Source organism: Mercenaria mercenaria, chromosome 9, assembly GCF_021730395.1.
Source record: "Mercenaria mercenaria strain notata chromosome 9, MADL_Memer_1, whole genome shotgun sequence".
NCBI lineage: Eukaryota > Metazoa > Mollusca > Bivalvia > Venerida > Veneridae > Mercenaria > Mercenaria mercenaria.
In genome coordinates, this window is record NC_069369.1 from 27,462,550 (window position 1) to 27,478,913 (window position 16,364).

The window sequence follows — 16,364 nt, forward strand, 5'->3', positions numbered from 1 at the left end:
CATCGGACATTTTTATGTTTATATTGCCTATCCAATAAGTGAAAGCTGAGCTAGGGCCAGACATCTGAAAGAGCGTTAAGAAAGATTCTGGATGTATTCTAGTAATATGTACAAGTTTGTGAACAAAAAAAAAACACGACTTTATTGACATTCTATTGAAATGTGAACAATAATTATTTTTCCGTTTTAAACATCCTCCCCCCCCCCCCCCCGTGATGCAACAATATATTTTACATGCCTTTTTTAATTATTATATACTGGTGCTTGGTCACAGGGGGGAAAGTGTTCAAAATTGAAAAAAACTACCTACAAGGTATGAGTACATTATTGTTACATAAAATATTTTTGATAATTATTGCATGTGTTTCCTTAACCTTACATATCAATAGTTTTATTCATTTTTGTTAATACTTCAAACATAGAAAATACTATATTCTAACATGGTTCGATTTGATTTCCAGTTAAAGAAGGAAATCAGATCAACACTGTTCAGACGTTCTTGGCATCACAGAAATTTCTTTTCACGTAATGTCAATATCATTGCAAGCCCAAAGTTTACCATAATTTGTTTCATTAAGATCACAGTAAACACACTGCATTTGCTTTATCTACTGTCTTCTTTAAGAATTTTGAAGTTAGCATATTGGAGGCTTCTGCTTCAATTGAGGTTCCCTGTCTCTCCTGAAATGCTTTGGATCAGGACAGCAAGCCTGGAATAAAAATGTCAAAAAAACTTTCTGTGTTGATTTCCTTTGCATTAATATCTTATTTTTTTTTTTTGCAATGCAAGGGTTATTATTCTAAAGTCAGTTCTAGCCTTACTAATACATTTGTATTCATGTTTTATCCGAAATACATTATTGTTAACTAATCTATTGATAAAACTAAATTTACCTCTTCTTATTTTTTACATGACGCATATTCCAAAGCGTTCTTAAAATCCAGTTTACTTGCGTCTTTCGTCCAAGTTTTATGTGTTTCGATGACAGTATCTAAGGTTTCATGGCTAAGATCAATAAAATGCACTTCCTTTACATGTCCATCAGCTTCAGTTGCGTAATCTGCAAATGCCTTTATGTACATCTCCGCACACAGTTTCTTCGGGACACCAAATAACCCTGTTATAAAAGTAACAATCTTAAGAAGATTGTTAAACATGAACCTTTTTCTCGTTCTTTCATTTTCATCATCTACTGAGAAATGGCATGGTTTGAATTAGTTGCTCAAGAAATTAAATAATGCATTATCCTATATAACAAATGTTCTGAAGTTAAAACGATATTACTTACAGGAAACATGTAGACTTGTTACCTGAACTTATTGCTGGAAGTGCCACTTTTTGCCATTTCTTGCTAGAGGCTTTTATGAGAACATTTTTTATTGTCTCGTACAAATCGTTGGCGCAATCTTTTTTCTTGTCCTTGTAATCAGACCATGTGGGACCTACTGCGTGAATGATACCTTTACACTTCATATCGCCAGGAATGGAAACATAGTTCTGTGTAACTTCTAAAGGTCCATTCCTTGATACATTACTATTGCAGTCCTGATCCATCTTTTTTCCAGCTGCTTTTGATATGTAATATCCCACACCACCTCCGTGCCTAAGCCTTTCAATAGTTCCAGTTGTTATCGCATCCATTCCCTTAATTTCTGTAACCGATTCTTTGTACACGAAAACCCTCATGTCTTCAATTTGAAAAACGTATTTTGCCGTTTGGCCAGTTCCTATCGTTCTTCCAGGTGTTTTCTTCGAACAGTAACATGATGATGTAAATCTTCGTTCTGTCTTGTAGAGGGACTAGCAGTAAACGGCTTTACATTCAAAGGCGTTTTCTTTTCACAAGTGGAAGAAACATTAGGTGGAGCCGTACATATTAATAAAGTGGACAATTTAGCAACATTTTGAAGGCCATGATGGCCCTATATCGTGTACCCTTATGATTGTTATTATTAATATTGTCGTTTTTATTACTGTTATTATTATTATCATAGTATGTACAACGCCATTGAATAGAAATAGGCGTTTGATCAAATTATTCAGTTTCAGTTTTACCCTAGTAATTATTAGGCTGAATTGTCTAGAAGACAAACAATATTTAATAGGGTCTGTAAGAAGATCCATTGGAAGCATAGAATGCAGCCAAGTAAAATGATAGCAAACTCGGTTTGTTTTATGTAAAATTTATATACTACAGTAGGAAAGACTGACAGTCACATTTTTAATGGATTATGTCCGTTGTATTAGCAGAGGATCACGTCACAATTATTTCAGAGAAATAAGTGCAAATAAATGTAAGAACTTTTGTTTGATAGGAAGAAAACGGAACATTTATGACATAAAAAACAAAAACGAAAAAAAAAAACGAAAAAAAAAAAAACGATGCTATGCGTAATTTTACTAAATGATCTTATTTCTTTTGTTGTACCATTTTTACGGCAGACGCCAGACAACCGCTGACCACAAAAATATCTCCTTGAGAGTTCAGTCTACCACCAAGGCCTTTTAGCGAGCCGAACCAGCGGTTAGCGGATGCAGAGTAATCTAATCAAAGAGGACCAATGCAAAGTTTCAGAAAGTCAAATCCATATAATAATTATGTGTTATGTCTGGCGTTTATTTTAGTATTCATTAATGTAAAAAATTACCTGAAGGATAGTTCTTCTTTTTTTTAAAAAATATATCAGATACTGTAACCAAAATATACTGTATTTACGTTTAGCTCATCTTTTCTCTAAAACAAAACTCATAACTGACAATAACTCGTGAGAGCGAGTTGCAGTTAACCGTCCATGAAAGACCTCGCATCTTTTACACAGAAATTCTTGACAATTTTTACAAAACACAATTCCTTCTTCCTTTGTATTGTCATTAGCACACGGATGGCAACACAGATCTAACAAATCGTGGTCCTTAGTTGCAGTAAGTTTTATGTGAAACAAACGACAATCTTGACAGAAACATTCCTTGCAATTCTTACAGTAAACGTCTGCTTTCTTCCTTATGCTGCTATTGTCGCACGCGTGACAAAAAAAAAAACATCAACATCTTCGTCCGATCCATCTGTGTGTTCTTGCTGTGTTTCCTCTTGCTTTTCTGCCATTCTTCTGAAGCAGTGTCTCTACGATCTATTTCCTAGATAGAATAATCAAGCCATTTTATAACCATATATCAAAACCAAGCCTTCCCTCGGGAAAAGCATAAAGCAATATTCAAACACGTGAACGTCGATTATAGAAAAAAAGGAATAGCATGAACTAAGTCAGAGTCATGTTTGATCAGAAAGATCTCGTATTACATTAAACATATTTTCATAAACATATGATTTAGTCAGTTGCGTTAAGCGGATAACAAGATATACGACAGTCGTGAAGTCAAATGTACTCCTCCTGTACATTAAAGTCTGACTGACCTGAAGAGCATATATCGATAAATACAAAAAATCGGTATACCTACGCTCGTAGATGTATAAGGCTTCCAAACAAAGAAAATGCTTTACGGGTATACAACTACATTTGTAATATAATACTTTTTGTATATAACATGATGAGATAAAATGCACAAATTTTGTAGACATGGCACCACAGGCCAAATAATTACACATTTATATTTAACAGTGCACACCTGTATGACAGGTTTTCACAGTATATTTTGGCACCTGTTTTAGCAAATTTAGTTATCTGTTAAACGTTGCACTCAAAATTGTTTTCTTAATTTCAATGTAAATAGAGGACCTAGATTTATTTTATACCACCTTTTAATTTCAGGGTAAATAGTGGACCTAAATTCATTTTATACCACTTCAAACGTTTGCTTAAAGACGCTCCACGAAATAACTTTATTCTATTGTATTTCCATGATGGTAATTATACATGATTTGCATGAAAACAAAATACAACTATCTACTAACAAATTGACAGTGACATATATTAGGCCAAGACAATTTGTTTAATGTCTAAATATTTTATTGAATAAATGTAGGATTATTTGACATATTAAGCAGAGTTTAGGACCAATTTTTTTCTACAGGGCAAGATAGTTATTTATCTATGTTTTTAAACCTATACCGAAAAAGTATTGACTGAATAAGTTTGCAAATGAAGGTGTGAAAACATATTAATTCAGAGAAAGCCTAAATTGTCCACCTGTCGTTATGCAATATAGCTGTATTATACCAGTATTATTAGAATGATTTTCATGAACTTTATAATTATTGGAGGAAAAGGTGGGTCACTTGGTCGTGCTAGGTCTTTAAATATGCATGTATCCATATAATCCAATAAAACTGGGTATAACATGTTTTGGTTGGACTATTGCACGGAAATAAAGTAAGAAATGTTAGAAAATTCAGTACAACATGCTTGAAAATGATAAAATCAAGTTTGGGGATTATAAATATAAGATCTTTAATGATACACACCAACAATTTTCTTTATCTTTGTATCATTTTTATAACTTGAAAGTTGAGGTATGACATATATATATAGCCTGTTTATTGTCAAGGCTGTTCGGCGAAAATCGTTACCGAAAAGAAACTATTCTCACATACGCTGCGCTTTCCATGGTTCCCTGGACTATGCCAAACCTGATGGATGAAAACGATTATGAGAAAGTGTTTAGCTCAGTATTTCATTCGCATGCCAACTTGAACTGTGTTATTCTAAAAGAGCTGTCACGGTTCGTGTTATGATTATATACACCAGATGGATGTTTCGAGATATTTGCGGTATGTGACCATATCACAAGTTATACAAGACTTAGAAATAACTGTGGGGGTGAAGGGGGCGGGGGGGGGGGGTGCGAGTTGACTAGGGACGAGTTGACTTGATACCGATTTTATGTTTGATTATTTTGCTGGAGTTCTGGTCCTGTTGTAGACATTATTCATCTTTCTTTCAAGCATTTTCAGTGTCATTAAATGTTGACATCATTCTTGTCTGCCTATTTTGTCGATATTTGCTTAATTTCTTGGCTAATTTAATTTTTAAAAATTTGATTTACTGACCACTTATTACTGCGGCTATTCCCGTCAACAATCGCCTTCGACATGCATAAAATAACAATCAATGGTCAGTAAAAACAATTTTGCACTAGTAAAGGGCTAATTTGTGTCCCTGTGATACTAACTATTTCTCAAACATAAAAAATATTAAATCTCAAAATTGGTAAAGCCCAAGAGCCTAGTCCATAATCCCAGTCTGGATTTTCTACAATGCCAATAACTAACCGGTGATAATGATGATAAATGGCACACTAAAAATCTTGGGGTGGACTGGTTTGTTTGGCTCATGCACTGGATATGTGGACTGGGCGAGTAATTAGGAGGTCGGCCAAAGATAGCAGGGACACAGCCCATCAGTACGTTTCCAGAGATATTGTATTTGCATCAAGTATAAACTTGATAGTTCGTAAGTCGCCATTGATCGAACTATTCAAAATTCTGCGTGAAGTTATCAAACTGAAAGAAATGAAAGTACAAATCAAGAGTATACTATTACTTAACGTTGATTAATATGGCTGTCTAGAGTAAAAATGATGAAATAGCCGTACCACAGTCTACATCCCGTAAACGCACAATTCAATTAAGATAAAAACCCAAGACTAGGACAGTATCCACTACCATCTGCGTTATAATCATTTTTATCCAATAGTATATACGTAATGGCAATTCATCGACTAAAAGGAAGTGTAGCTGTTTGATGGTGTCATACTTATGGTATGTTGCGAACGAAGTTAGGTGTCGTTTTTTACAAATTTCAACCATCTTTATTAGAAATTCGACAAAAATGTCATTCCCTCGCCCAACAGTACAGAAGTGCTTATATAAGTGACAAAAATTGCAATGACTAAGTGTAAATGGCTGGAAGCGAACATCATATGCAGACTCATGCCTTACTTGTTGTTTTCAGTTAAAGGCGAAATAATAAGGTAAAACTAATAAGAAAAGTTACCAGTGATGGCGAAAATACCGTCATTCGGCCATATTTGTCCACCGTTTCTTCGACGAGTCCTCCGCCTACGCCACGGCGTTGGAACCATCGCTTCTGTAAAAGCGAATTGGTGGTCTCTGACCTTGCTGGATACGATTGATTCGGCCTTTTCGACCAATGTAGATCATGATCAGCCTGCACATCCGCGGCGTTGGAACCATCGCTTCAGTAAAAGCTATGACAGGCGTATATGTTTTAACTAATTGAATGAACCCCTTATAAACTACGTCAACAATATGTTGTGTGGCGTGTATAGAGTCTTCACGTGTTTTGATACAAAGAAGATATTTATTGAATATATAGACGTTTTGAGATAAAAACATTCCTTTGAATGGAAGATTCAATAAAGAGGACTGAACCGCAAAGAAGCTTGCGATCTGAGCATGAACACACTAATGTCACGTTAAGGTCAAGATGCAGTAATGCAGCACCATCTAGCGGAACGTCAAACATTACGCTTGGCAACGCCACGTCGCTAAAGGTAAACAGCTTGACATGTATGCTAAAGATTTCACTTTCGTCACATTTAAACAATAAAATAGCAACTTATAGTTCATAAAAGGAGTGAATATCTACTGTCTAAATATATTATCTGATAATTTTGCTTATTCCCTTGCGACCTGAAAATATACTTTTGTTTGACCAAAAATTACACAAAAAATATTAAACCTTGTTAAAAATTATTTATGCAAGGTTTAACCTCTGCAGAGCTGTAAAAAAGTTTCTGCTGTAACAGTGATTTAAATTGATCAGTATTTGCGACATTATCAAATTGAGAAATTAATGAAAACAAAACCCTTGGCCGTGAAACAGATAATACTAATAATAGATCTAGTTGTACATTGACTGTTTCAAGCAGTCTATGCTGCAGACTTAAGACAAATTGATATCTTACACGGCACTTGGCTGGCTTGTTACTAGACACAGAAAAGTCTGTCCGTGGATCCATTCATCTTTCTTTATCCGTGTCACTGTAAGTTGCATTCAGTTGATATTTGGTGTGAGTATTTGCAAACATTGTGAAAATCTAACTAGTGCCATCAGTATAGTCTGTAAATGTTACATAACAATGTATGTTTCAACAGGAGAATGATTTACAGTCGATCCAGTCAGAATATAATGTAAACTGGAGTTAATAAGAAATTTCAATTTTTGTCATTATTATGTTATATCCGTTACGTGTCAGTGAGTCGATGTGTCAGGATACTGGTTATATGACCCAGGGAAGTGCCTACGCCTTTAGTATCTTGAACAATGGTTTGGGTCCAATCGCTAAGGTGACTATGTCTTAGACTAGCTGACAAACGATGTAGAATGTCCTTTGTTAAAACGTAAAGCTGGTGAGACCAAATATCTCATATATAAAATTTTCCTCTGGCTACCTTGCCTAAATGATTCGTGTACCAATGATTCGTAAATGATTTCATTTATGAGCTAGACAATTTCAGGGATCAGGCAAATCACTAAATGTTTCAAACTATCAATTTTCAATTAGCTCAAACTCCTATAGGCTGGAGACTCTATACTTGACTGGTCTTTTTGTTGAAGTTCCCGTCAGACAATGTCTTTGAATCAACAACATACGAGTCCTATCGCATAGATGCTCGGCCTCTGTCCTCTCAACTCTATATGAATGCCCTGATTCCTGGATGCTCAGCGCCTATATGCTATCATATATAGCATTCAACTACCATATAGGTATATCCCCGATGCCTTGGCTGTACTTCGCCAATAATGCTGAATCGTCTATAAGCTGGAACCCTCCTACTATCTCAGTAGATTACCAAACTCTGGGTCTCTGTCTCAGCTTCCCGATGCTCAGCCTATATATGCTATGGTCTATAGCATTCAACTATCCTTAAGGTAAAACTCCTATGCGCTGGCCCTATAGCTCGAAACCTTATCGAAATTCTGCTACTCTTCTTTAGTCTAAGAACTTCCAAAGTCTTCTTTTTAATAATTTATCCGCCCTGACAGGGTGACTGCAATAGTCTCCTTCTCAAGGTACTGGGATAAATTATTAGTTGAATCCTCGATGTGTCTTCTTCAACCGCTGGATACCGAATGAGCTCTCTATCATTCATCTACCTATTTATACCCCAGCAGACGTGCTATTTTTAGAACTTGTTTCTGATTGGTCCAAATTTAAACACAACGTCTTACAACGAGTACCTGCTCTATTAACTATCTGGTTCCCTTTTAACTTTTGTATATGACAATGTGCGAAGCAGGGACCCAGTCATCCATATAATAAACCCAAATCAGCCATAAATGACCCAAATTCTATTATTAACAGCAATTCAACAATAATTATAGCAAAGATAGCATGAAAATGGAGTCGAGCACTATCTGTGCTCTTATGTTACGTAATCAATACATCAATTATACAAATTATTCTGACACGATGCTTGTACTTGACTGCTTCCCTGCAAAATTTACCCTTGATGTGAAGTTGACCTAGTATGAACAGAGTTATCTTCCCTGGTTAGGTTACAGTGATCGACCATGATAAGATTACAATGACAACAATTACATCCAGAATATTCATAGAGTTACTGCGCTTTTTTTTATTATCCCCCGGTCTCGAGGGTAACTGTTTAGGCGGTTACGAGGCTCCAGCCGAGTGACTGCGTAAACAGTTACCCGAGAGCCGGATATTCCCATCTGCACCTACAGCCAGTGATAGAATCTTTTTCTTGCATACCATATTCAACAAAGAAGAGTAAAAAATAAATTCAAACAAATGATTTTCTTATAGCACTTTTTTCTTATAGTAGCGTATTAACAAAGCGTGGGAACTTTACGTCCGTAAACAGGAAGTACGTCATGACTTTACAGAGACGAAAACACCGTAAGAGTTCCGGTTTTGTTTTATCATCTGCAATGAAACGTTATGTTATTTTCCTTAAAATAACGTTTTTTGAATCGAGAAATATATTATAAGGAACAAAGAGGAACTATCCAGGTATTTAATTTTTATCCCGTTTTACGAAAAACATTATTATTACTACACACATCTTCTGTACATATGTAGTTCGTTATACGTTATTTACAGCACGAGAGTCATTTTACAACCCGGGGTGTAAGATGGAGTTTTCCAGCACCGGTGAAATCACCAGAAATCCCCGTCGGGTATGCAAGAATTTTTTGTCTCGGCTGCGACTTAAGGAACTGACGGCGGACTAAGGCGTAGCTTTGTGGTCATTAGGCGCTGTACCAGGCTAAATTCAATGAATCGGAGATACATTTTAACAAAATTATCCCCTTTTTAACTTAAAAATTTCAACGTTAAGTCTTCGTATTAAGTCTTTTTCTCAGAAACTACTAGGTTTATTGGGTTGAAACTTAACACATGCCTTTAAGGTCATTAGGCACTTAACCAAGCTAAGTTCCACAACTTTTACGTGAATTTTAATAAAATTATCACCCATTTTAAATAAGAAATTTCGACATAAGGTTTTCGTGTCTCTACATGGAATATTATGTTCTTTATGGCCGTCACTGCTTGATTGGAACTTGTGATCAAACTTTATATAAGGCGGACATTTTTAACATTAAAGTGCATGTAGCAATACACGCAGACACATCAATTTTGATAAATAAGAGACGTGCTTTGTGTCATAGGTAAACGACTGCAGAACTAATGTACTTGTTTCCTCTGGAAGTCATATCTTAAAATTTTAGTTGTCACATTTGCAGTTACATAGATCTGTACACGGGAGTCCAAAACGATAGCATTTACACCTACTACAACATTCTGTCTTACATGCACTTTTGGTTAGTTCTTTAAAGCTATCTGCAACTGATGGAATCGTTGTCAAGTGTATCTGCCAAAGGTCACCTTGTTTCTCCCATCCCCATTCAGAAGGATAATCGGCTTTCACTTGGCAAATCAGTGCCTGTCCCCATATGCAACCAGCTTGGTATGCAGCATGCTTTGTGTGTTCGGCAAGGGCTGCTTGAGTTTTGGGAAGAGCATCATATGACATCTGTTTTCGGGCAAACATGTCCAGTCTGACTCCATAGATATCTGCTATAGAACTTGACCTGTCATACATAAAGATGACAAACATTTCAAGAACCTCCTTATCCTCATTATATATCACTGGCCGATAAATACTTATGTTATTAAAGACATCTGTCACTTCCGGACAAACATTCCAAATTTGCCTTTTGCCTTTTCCTCGGAAACCTGACACTACATCATAACCTGTAAACGCTTAGAAGAAAGCAATGAAACCTTTTGCTTTCTTATGGCCGATTGATTAAATGACATCATGTATGGTAGTCCATCTCAAATTTATTCCCTGTCCGAAGACTACCCAACAGTTGTTCAAGGCTAAGATCTTTCAGTTCAGAAAATACATGAACATCCATAAATAGCGGTGACAACAAAAGCTGTGTCTGTATCTTTAATGACAAGCTGTTTATGACCCTCCACAACAGCATATCTTGCCTGCATGAACATCCGTATATCGGCTTTCTCATGACGGCATGTTGTCAGACCTTCGAGACTGATTTCCTGATTGCATACAGCCTTTTCATCTCTGGTCGAAATTATAGTACTTTGTGTGTGCATTTCCAAAAATTAGTCTGGTTATCATTATCCCTCAAGACCCTTCGTCTAGCGCCATGACCTCATTTCGTTCACACTTCAGACTACATTGAAAAACTACTGTAATTGTGACCAGAGAGGAAATGGCTGTAAGCAATCAGGAAATCAGTCTTGAAGGTCTGACGCCATGCAATCATACAGAAGCCGATACACGGATGTTCATGCATTCAAGACATGCTGTTGTGCAGGGTCATAAACAGCTTGTCACTAAAGATACAGACACAGAGTTTGTTGTCATCGCTGTTTATGTATTTTCTGAATTGAAAGATCTTGGCCTTGAACAGCTGTATGTAGCCTTCCGACAAGGAACAAATTTGAGATGGATTCCCATACATGATGTCATTCAATCAACCAGCCATGAGAAAACAAAAGGTATTGCCTTCTTCCATGCGTTTACAGGTTGTGATGTAGCATCAGGTTTCCGGGGAAAAGGTTAAAAGGGTGTTTCGCAAACTTAGAATGTTTGTCCGGAGGTGACAGATGTCTTTAATAACCTAGGTGTATATCGGCCAGTGATATCTAATGAGGACAAGGGGGTTCTTGAAAAGTTTGTCATCTTAATGTATGACAGGTCAAGAACTATAGCAGATATTTGTGGCATCAGACTGGACATGTTTGCCCTAAAACAGAGGTGATATGATGCTCTTCCCAAAACTCAAGCAGACCTTGCCGAACACACAAAGCGTGCTGCATACCAAGCTGGTTGGCACTGTTTTGCCAAATGGAAGTCGAGAATCCTGCTGAATTGGGATGGGAAAAACAAGGTGACATTTGGTAGATACACTAAACAACGATTCCATCAGTTTCAGATAGCTGTAAATAACTAACAAAATGTGCAAGTAAAACAGAATATTGTGGTAGGTGTAAATGCTAGCGTTTAGACTTCAGTGTACAGATCTATGCAGCTGCAAATTTGACAACTAATTGGCCTAAATATAAAGTCTTGAGACATGCCTTTCAGAGGAAACGAGTACAGTAGATCTGCATTGCTTTATTTATGACGCAAAGCAGGTGTGTTGTTTATCAAAATTGATATACCTACGTGTATTGCTACATACACTTTAATCTTAAAAAATGTCCACCTTATATAAAGTTTGACCACAAGTTCAAACCAAGCGGTGTCGGTCATAAAGGGACATAATTAGTTATTCCGTGTAGAGACACGAAAACCTTATGTCGAAATTTCTTATTGAAAAAGGGAGATAATTTTGTTAAAATGTATGTCAGAGTTATGGGACTTGGCTTGGTTAAGTGCCTAATGACCATGAAGACATGTGTGAAGTTTCAAGCCAATAAGCCTAGTAGTTTCTGAGAAAAAGACTTAATACGAAGACTTAATGTTGAAATTTCTAAGTTAGAAAGGGGGATACTTTTGATAAAATGTACGTTAGAGTTATGGAACTTGGCCTGGTACAGCGCCTAATGACCACAAAGGCATGCGTGAAGTTTCAACCCAATAAACCTAGTAGTTTCTGAGAAAAAAGACTTCAACATAAACTTCACGTTGACGCCACCACCACCGTCGTCATCGCCGTCGCCGCCGGAAAAGCTACGCCTTAGTCCGCCGTCAGTTCCTTAAGTCGCAGCCGAGACAAAAACTGCCCTTCAACACTCTAAATATGTTATTTGACTATAACATAAAAATTAATTTAACCAGGAACGTCAGTTTTAACGGCAAATTAGTACTTTTTACATAAAATGGCGGCCATCTTGAAAAAAGACGCCATATTGGATTTTGAAACCAGTCTTTTGTGTATCAAAAATAGGTTTTGCACACTCAAAACATCTTAAGAGATATTTTTTCCTCAAAATTGACGAAAAGAACTCGGTATAGGACTGTTCAAGTTAGAAATCAACTTCCTGCGGCGGCCATCTTCAAAAATGGGCGCCATTTTGAATTTTTAAATGGCTAACGGGTTTTTTGAAAAAAGTAGGCTAAGACGAATACTCATGCCAAATTTCTTGCTTCCATCACCAAATGCAGTATTGTTTCACTAATCTGCCCAGCTATTACTAGCAGTAGAACTTACGTTCATCTAAGGTTTTGATAGATTTTTTGAATCTGTTGAAGACGAACCCGTAGCATTAGCTACCAATCTGCATCCGCTGTTTTTTTTTTTGTTGTTCAGAAACTGATGCTGTCTCATCCGTCTCTGATGTCTTTCTATTTGAAGCTTGCTTTTCAGGCAGAGACGCAGTAGCAGTTGTCTGATACGAATATGTAATTTTCTGTTGGCCTGTAGTTTCCTGCTCCAGCAATATAGTGCTAACTTTCACTGATTCGTTTTCCTTAAAATTCCAAGTAAACTGGGGCGGGCTTCTTCTTGTCGCCCCGTTTAATTGATTCCCACTTTGAAATTCCTTCTTGATAATCCTTTTCCTCCCTTCCGTAAAACTCCAGATCAACTTTACTTTTATCTTTCTTGTCGAATATTAAACAACAATAAAAAGCATGGCCATTTTGTCCCTTTTCAAACTTTTTGGCAAGCTGTTGATCTTTGACATCTACTTTAACAGTTTTTTGTTTGCAATTCCTAATTTTTCTGTCGAGATTCTCGAGCATATCATTCACCGTTTGGTAATCTGCATAGCTGCACGAAATAACTAAACTATCGCCTTTCGGTTGTGCAGTTTTTGTAGATTTGACCGTCGAAAGTTTCTTAAGTTCTGCAGGAAATAAATATTGGATATGTTTGACATGTTTTCCTCTATAAGTCCATGTAACTGTTCCTTTACCTCCCAAAGTTTTATATGTTGCCTTAGCCCTTCCAACTTTCACATGTAGGAATTCAATTGCAATATCAAGAACTGTGTCATTAGGTCCTTTTAAAAGAAAAAAATTGCCATCGTCTTCTGCATCAATTAGGTGATTTTGTTTCAGATCATCTTTTATCGAATTTATTCCTCCAGGTAGACGCTCAAGTTCTTTTACTATCCCTATCGGTACCGATATCCTCTGCAATAATCAAAATATAAAATAAATTACTACGACACGAGGAAAGCGCAGTTACAATGATAAGTAATACATAAATTTTAAGTTGAAATATATTTGGCTAGGTTTCGTTTATGTGCATTTACTCACACCGCACTTTAACACGTAAAATTTCCAGGAACATGTACTCGTAAAAGACGTTTTTAAAAGCACTGCTGCGCTCTCACACACAAGATGTTTCTTATTCCAAATGCTAGTGAAAATCCCTCGTGTTCAAAAATCTATTATTTGCATAATTTGATTAAATTTCACCAAATCTCACAGTCGCAGTAAAGAACATGCTTGTTTTAAAAGGTAATGAATACTTTTTGTATGTTGAGTTTTAATTTCCTTGAAGTCGTCTTGGACGACTAGTGGTAGTTAGAGAACCCGCTTAGGGTGCGGAGAGGTCTTGGGCTCGCTACCTGTAGACCTAATACGGTAATGGCAGCGTCCTCGTCTGTCACTCAACATTAGTTCTAGGACCGGCAAGCCTGGTGTCAGCATGATGTATCATGTCATGTGTGTACAGCGTGACATTCCAGTGAGGCAGCAAGTGTTGGACAGTCTGCTCACTTACCGTCGTTTATGCGATTGAAAAGTTGTTGAACGAGAACACACACGCACGCACCGACATACAATTTTCTTGAAAAAAGTAGTGACTCTCTGCGAACTGCATTTGTCTAAATACAATTCAAAGCAGAATTTTTCGAAAACAAAATGTCACGATTTTTAAGGAACCTTCCATGTTTCAAAATATCTGAAGTTGATTTTTATTTTATCATGGCCTTTACATTATGAAGATAGTAGCCGTCGGGAAGAGAGTAGCTGCACTTAACTTTGGACTGACTCCTAGTATGTGCTATTTTTGTTGTTAACTTACATGAATACCTCCAGGCTGTGTTGCTATCGCTGGACTTTGAACTGTTTCCGCTGTCTCGAACGAAGGGCTCTTCTTGCGGGTCGCAACTGAATGGTCAGTCAGTGTTGTCGCAATCGAAGGACGCACCTGTTGTATAATTGGAGGCGTGGGTATCTGTCTCGATAATGTAGAAGTAGGGTTTTGCATGGCATTTGTCACTACATGTCTCCCCCGGAGAGGTTCCTTTTCTGTAAACATATATCGTTTTCCTCAAGTAAACAAGTCGACGGCATTTCACTGTCCTATAGCCGGCTATGTGTTTTAAAATGTCAGTTCTGGTTGGTGTATAAACATTCTTATGAAATGTTATTGTTGAGAAAGATGTTCATACAAATGACCTTGTTTTGAAAAAGTAAAATATGATATACAGTTTTTACATATTCAAAGTTTAAATGTGCAACATTACCAGTAAAAAGACTTAAATGGGAGGTGCACAACTAAAATGGTATTTTGAGTGCGTTTATAGACTCTGATATTGCCTACTTAGGAACAGATTGAATCCAGGCAAAGACCTCTATATCTATGAATAAATGTGATTATTTCTGTAAAAATGCAAGCGTACTTGCTGAAGCTCTTGAATTTTTTATTAGTTTAGAAATTAAATAATTTTATTTCTTTATTCTTAGTGTAAAATGATATGATTGTAAGTTTATAGTTATGATAAAATCTGTACAAAAGCGAGGAATAAACGACTGTTCCGTATAATAAAATGAATGAATCGCACTAGTTCGTTGTTTCTTTTCACACAGTTTGTAAGAGAAAATTAGCAACGATATTATACTTTAAAATAAATCTATAAGAAGATCGTTCGGAAGCTTATCACGAAACTATGCATAGTGACAGCAATTTAATTGAGTTTGTGAGGTAATGAAATGCAAGATCAATAGATTCTGAGCATAAATTATTCAGCAACACAAACGTTATATTTATATTGCATTTACCTTTTGGTCTACTCTCCTTTACAAAATTAATCACTGGCACTACCGCATGAGATCGAGTAGCCGTTAACCGTCCATGAAAAGTCTGGCAACTTCTACACAGAAATTCTTGACAATTCTTACAAAACACATCGCCTTCTTCATGCACATCACCATTAGCACAAGGGTTGCAACAGAGATCTAATAATCCATGCTTCATGGTTGCAGTAAGCCTTTTATGGAAGACGTGGCAATCTTGGCATAAACACTCTTTGCAAATCGTACAAAAAACTTCCGCTTTCTTACGTATATCGCTATTCATACAAGCGTGACAAATTACATCAAAATCTTCCTCGGATCCAAGTATGACAGAGGCAGAAATGCTATTACTTTTCTTTTCTTTATTTGGCACTTCTGAAAAGCTGGCCATCATGGCTTGTGTTAGCACTTCACCTACAAAAGTCGGTAATATGGATTTAATTGGTACTTATCAAAACTAAACGCGATATGAAGATTATCGGATAGAGACCTGCAAAAGTTGTCACTGCAGTTTCATACAAATGGAAGATAAATCTCACCAACATTGTACTTTGTATTGCAATAAAGATAACAAAAAGGAAAATATAATTATGATATGCCTTTGTTTGTTAGTATCGGACTGTCGCGGATATTTAACTTTGCTTTGTTGTACTTTTCATTACATCTCATGAACATTCTCAATCAGTCTGGTACTTTTTTCTTTGTTCTCTACCTCCAAAGGATCTTACAAACTACAAAATACTCCCCTATGTACACATAACAATTTCAATTAGACAATTGTGTAAACTGGTCATCCATATAAATTTGTAGATCCTTAAGCTATCTAAATGGAAAATAATGTGACTGCTTGGAACCGCTTATGTTACGATGTGAATTTATAAGTTGTTGGCAACAGCAACATTTTAACTA

The 16,364-nt window shown here is 36.5% G+C and overlaps 2 protein-coding genes across 2 annotated transcripts; both read right to left on the minus strand.

The window, feature by feature from the left end:
- Positions 1 to 635: 635 nt before the first annotated feature.
- On the minus strand, positions 636 to 1,687 carry LOC128559241 (macro domain-containing protein lmo2759-like). The gene is made up of 3 exons (XM_053550478.1): positions 1,312 to 1,687; positions 1,036 to 1,118; positions 636 to 710 (listed from the first exon to the last, which is right to left on the minus strand). Exons 1-3 carry the CDS (start codon positions 1,685 to 1,687, stop codon positions 636 to 638), a joined length of 534 nt encoding a protein of 177 aa, XP_053406453.1.
- Positions 1,688 to 11,634: 9,947 nt separating this feature from the next.
- Positions 11,635 to 15,857, minus strand: LOC123547843 (uncharacterized). Its single transcript, XM_045335088.2, has 3 exons — positions 15,441 to 15,857; positions 14,461 to 14,687; positions 11,635 to 13,562 (listed from the first exon to the last, which is right to left on the minus strand). Exons 1-3 carry the CDS (start codon positions 15,847 to 15,849, stop codon positions 12,897 to 12,899), a joined length of 1,302 nt encoding a protein of 433 aa, XP_045191023.2. The 5' UTR covers positions 15,850 to 15,857; the 3' UTR covers positions 11,635 to 12,896.
- Between the last annotated feature and the right edge of the window lie 507 nt (positions 15,858 to 16,364).

What these genes read in the sequence shown, in the direction of transcription:
- LOC128559241 (XM_053550478.1), bottom strand. Translation starts at nt 1,687, where the DNA reads ATGAGGGTTTTCGTGTACAAAGAATCGGTTACAGAAATTAAGGGAATG. An exon ending in ACTTCCAGCAATAAGTTCAG is followed by an intron (nt 1,119 to 1,311) that starts GTAACAAGTCTA and finishes CTTTTATAACAG; the next exon opens with GGTTATTTGGTGTCCCGAAG. An exon ending in CAACTGAAGCTGATGGACAT is followed by an intron (nt 711 to 1,035) that starts GTAAAGGAAGTG and finishes TTTTTATTCCAG; the next exon opens with GCTTGCTGTCCTGATCCAAA.
- LOC123547843 (XM_045335088.2), bottom strand. Translation starts at nt 15,849, where the DNA reads ATGATGGCCAGCTTTTCAGAAGTGCCAAATAAAGAAAAGAAAAGTAAT. An exon ending in AAAGGAGAGTAGACCAAAAG is followed by an intron (nt 14,688 to 15,440) that starts GTAAATGCAATA and finishes ATATGTTTACAG; the next exon opens with AAAAGGAACCTCTCCGGGGG. An exon ending in CACAGCCTGGAGGTATTCAT is followed by an intron (nt 13,563 to 14,460) that starts GTAAGTTAACAA and finishes TGATTATTGCAG; the next exon opens with AGGATATCGGTACCGATAGG.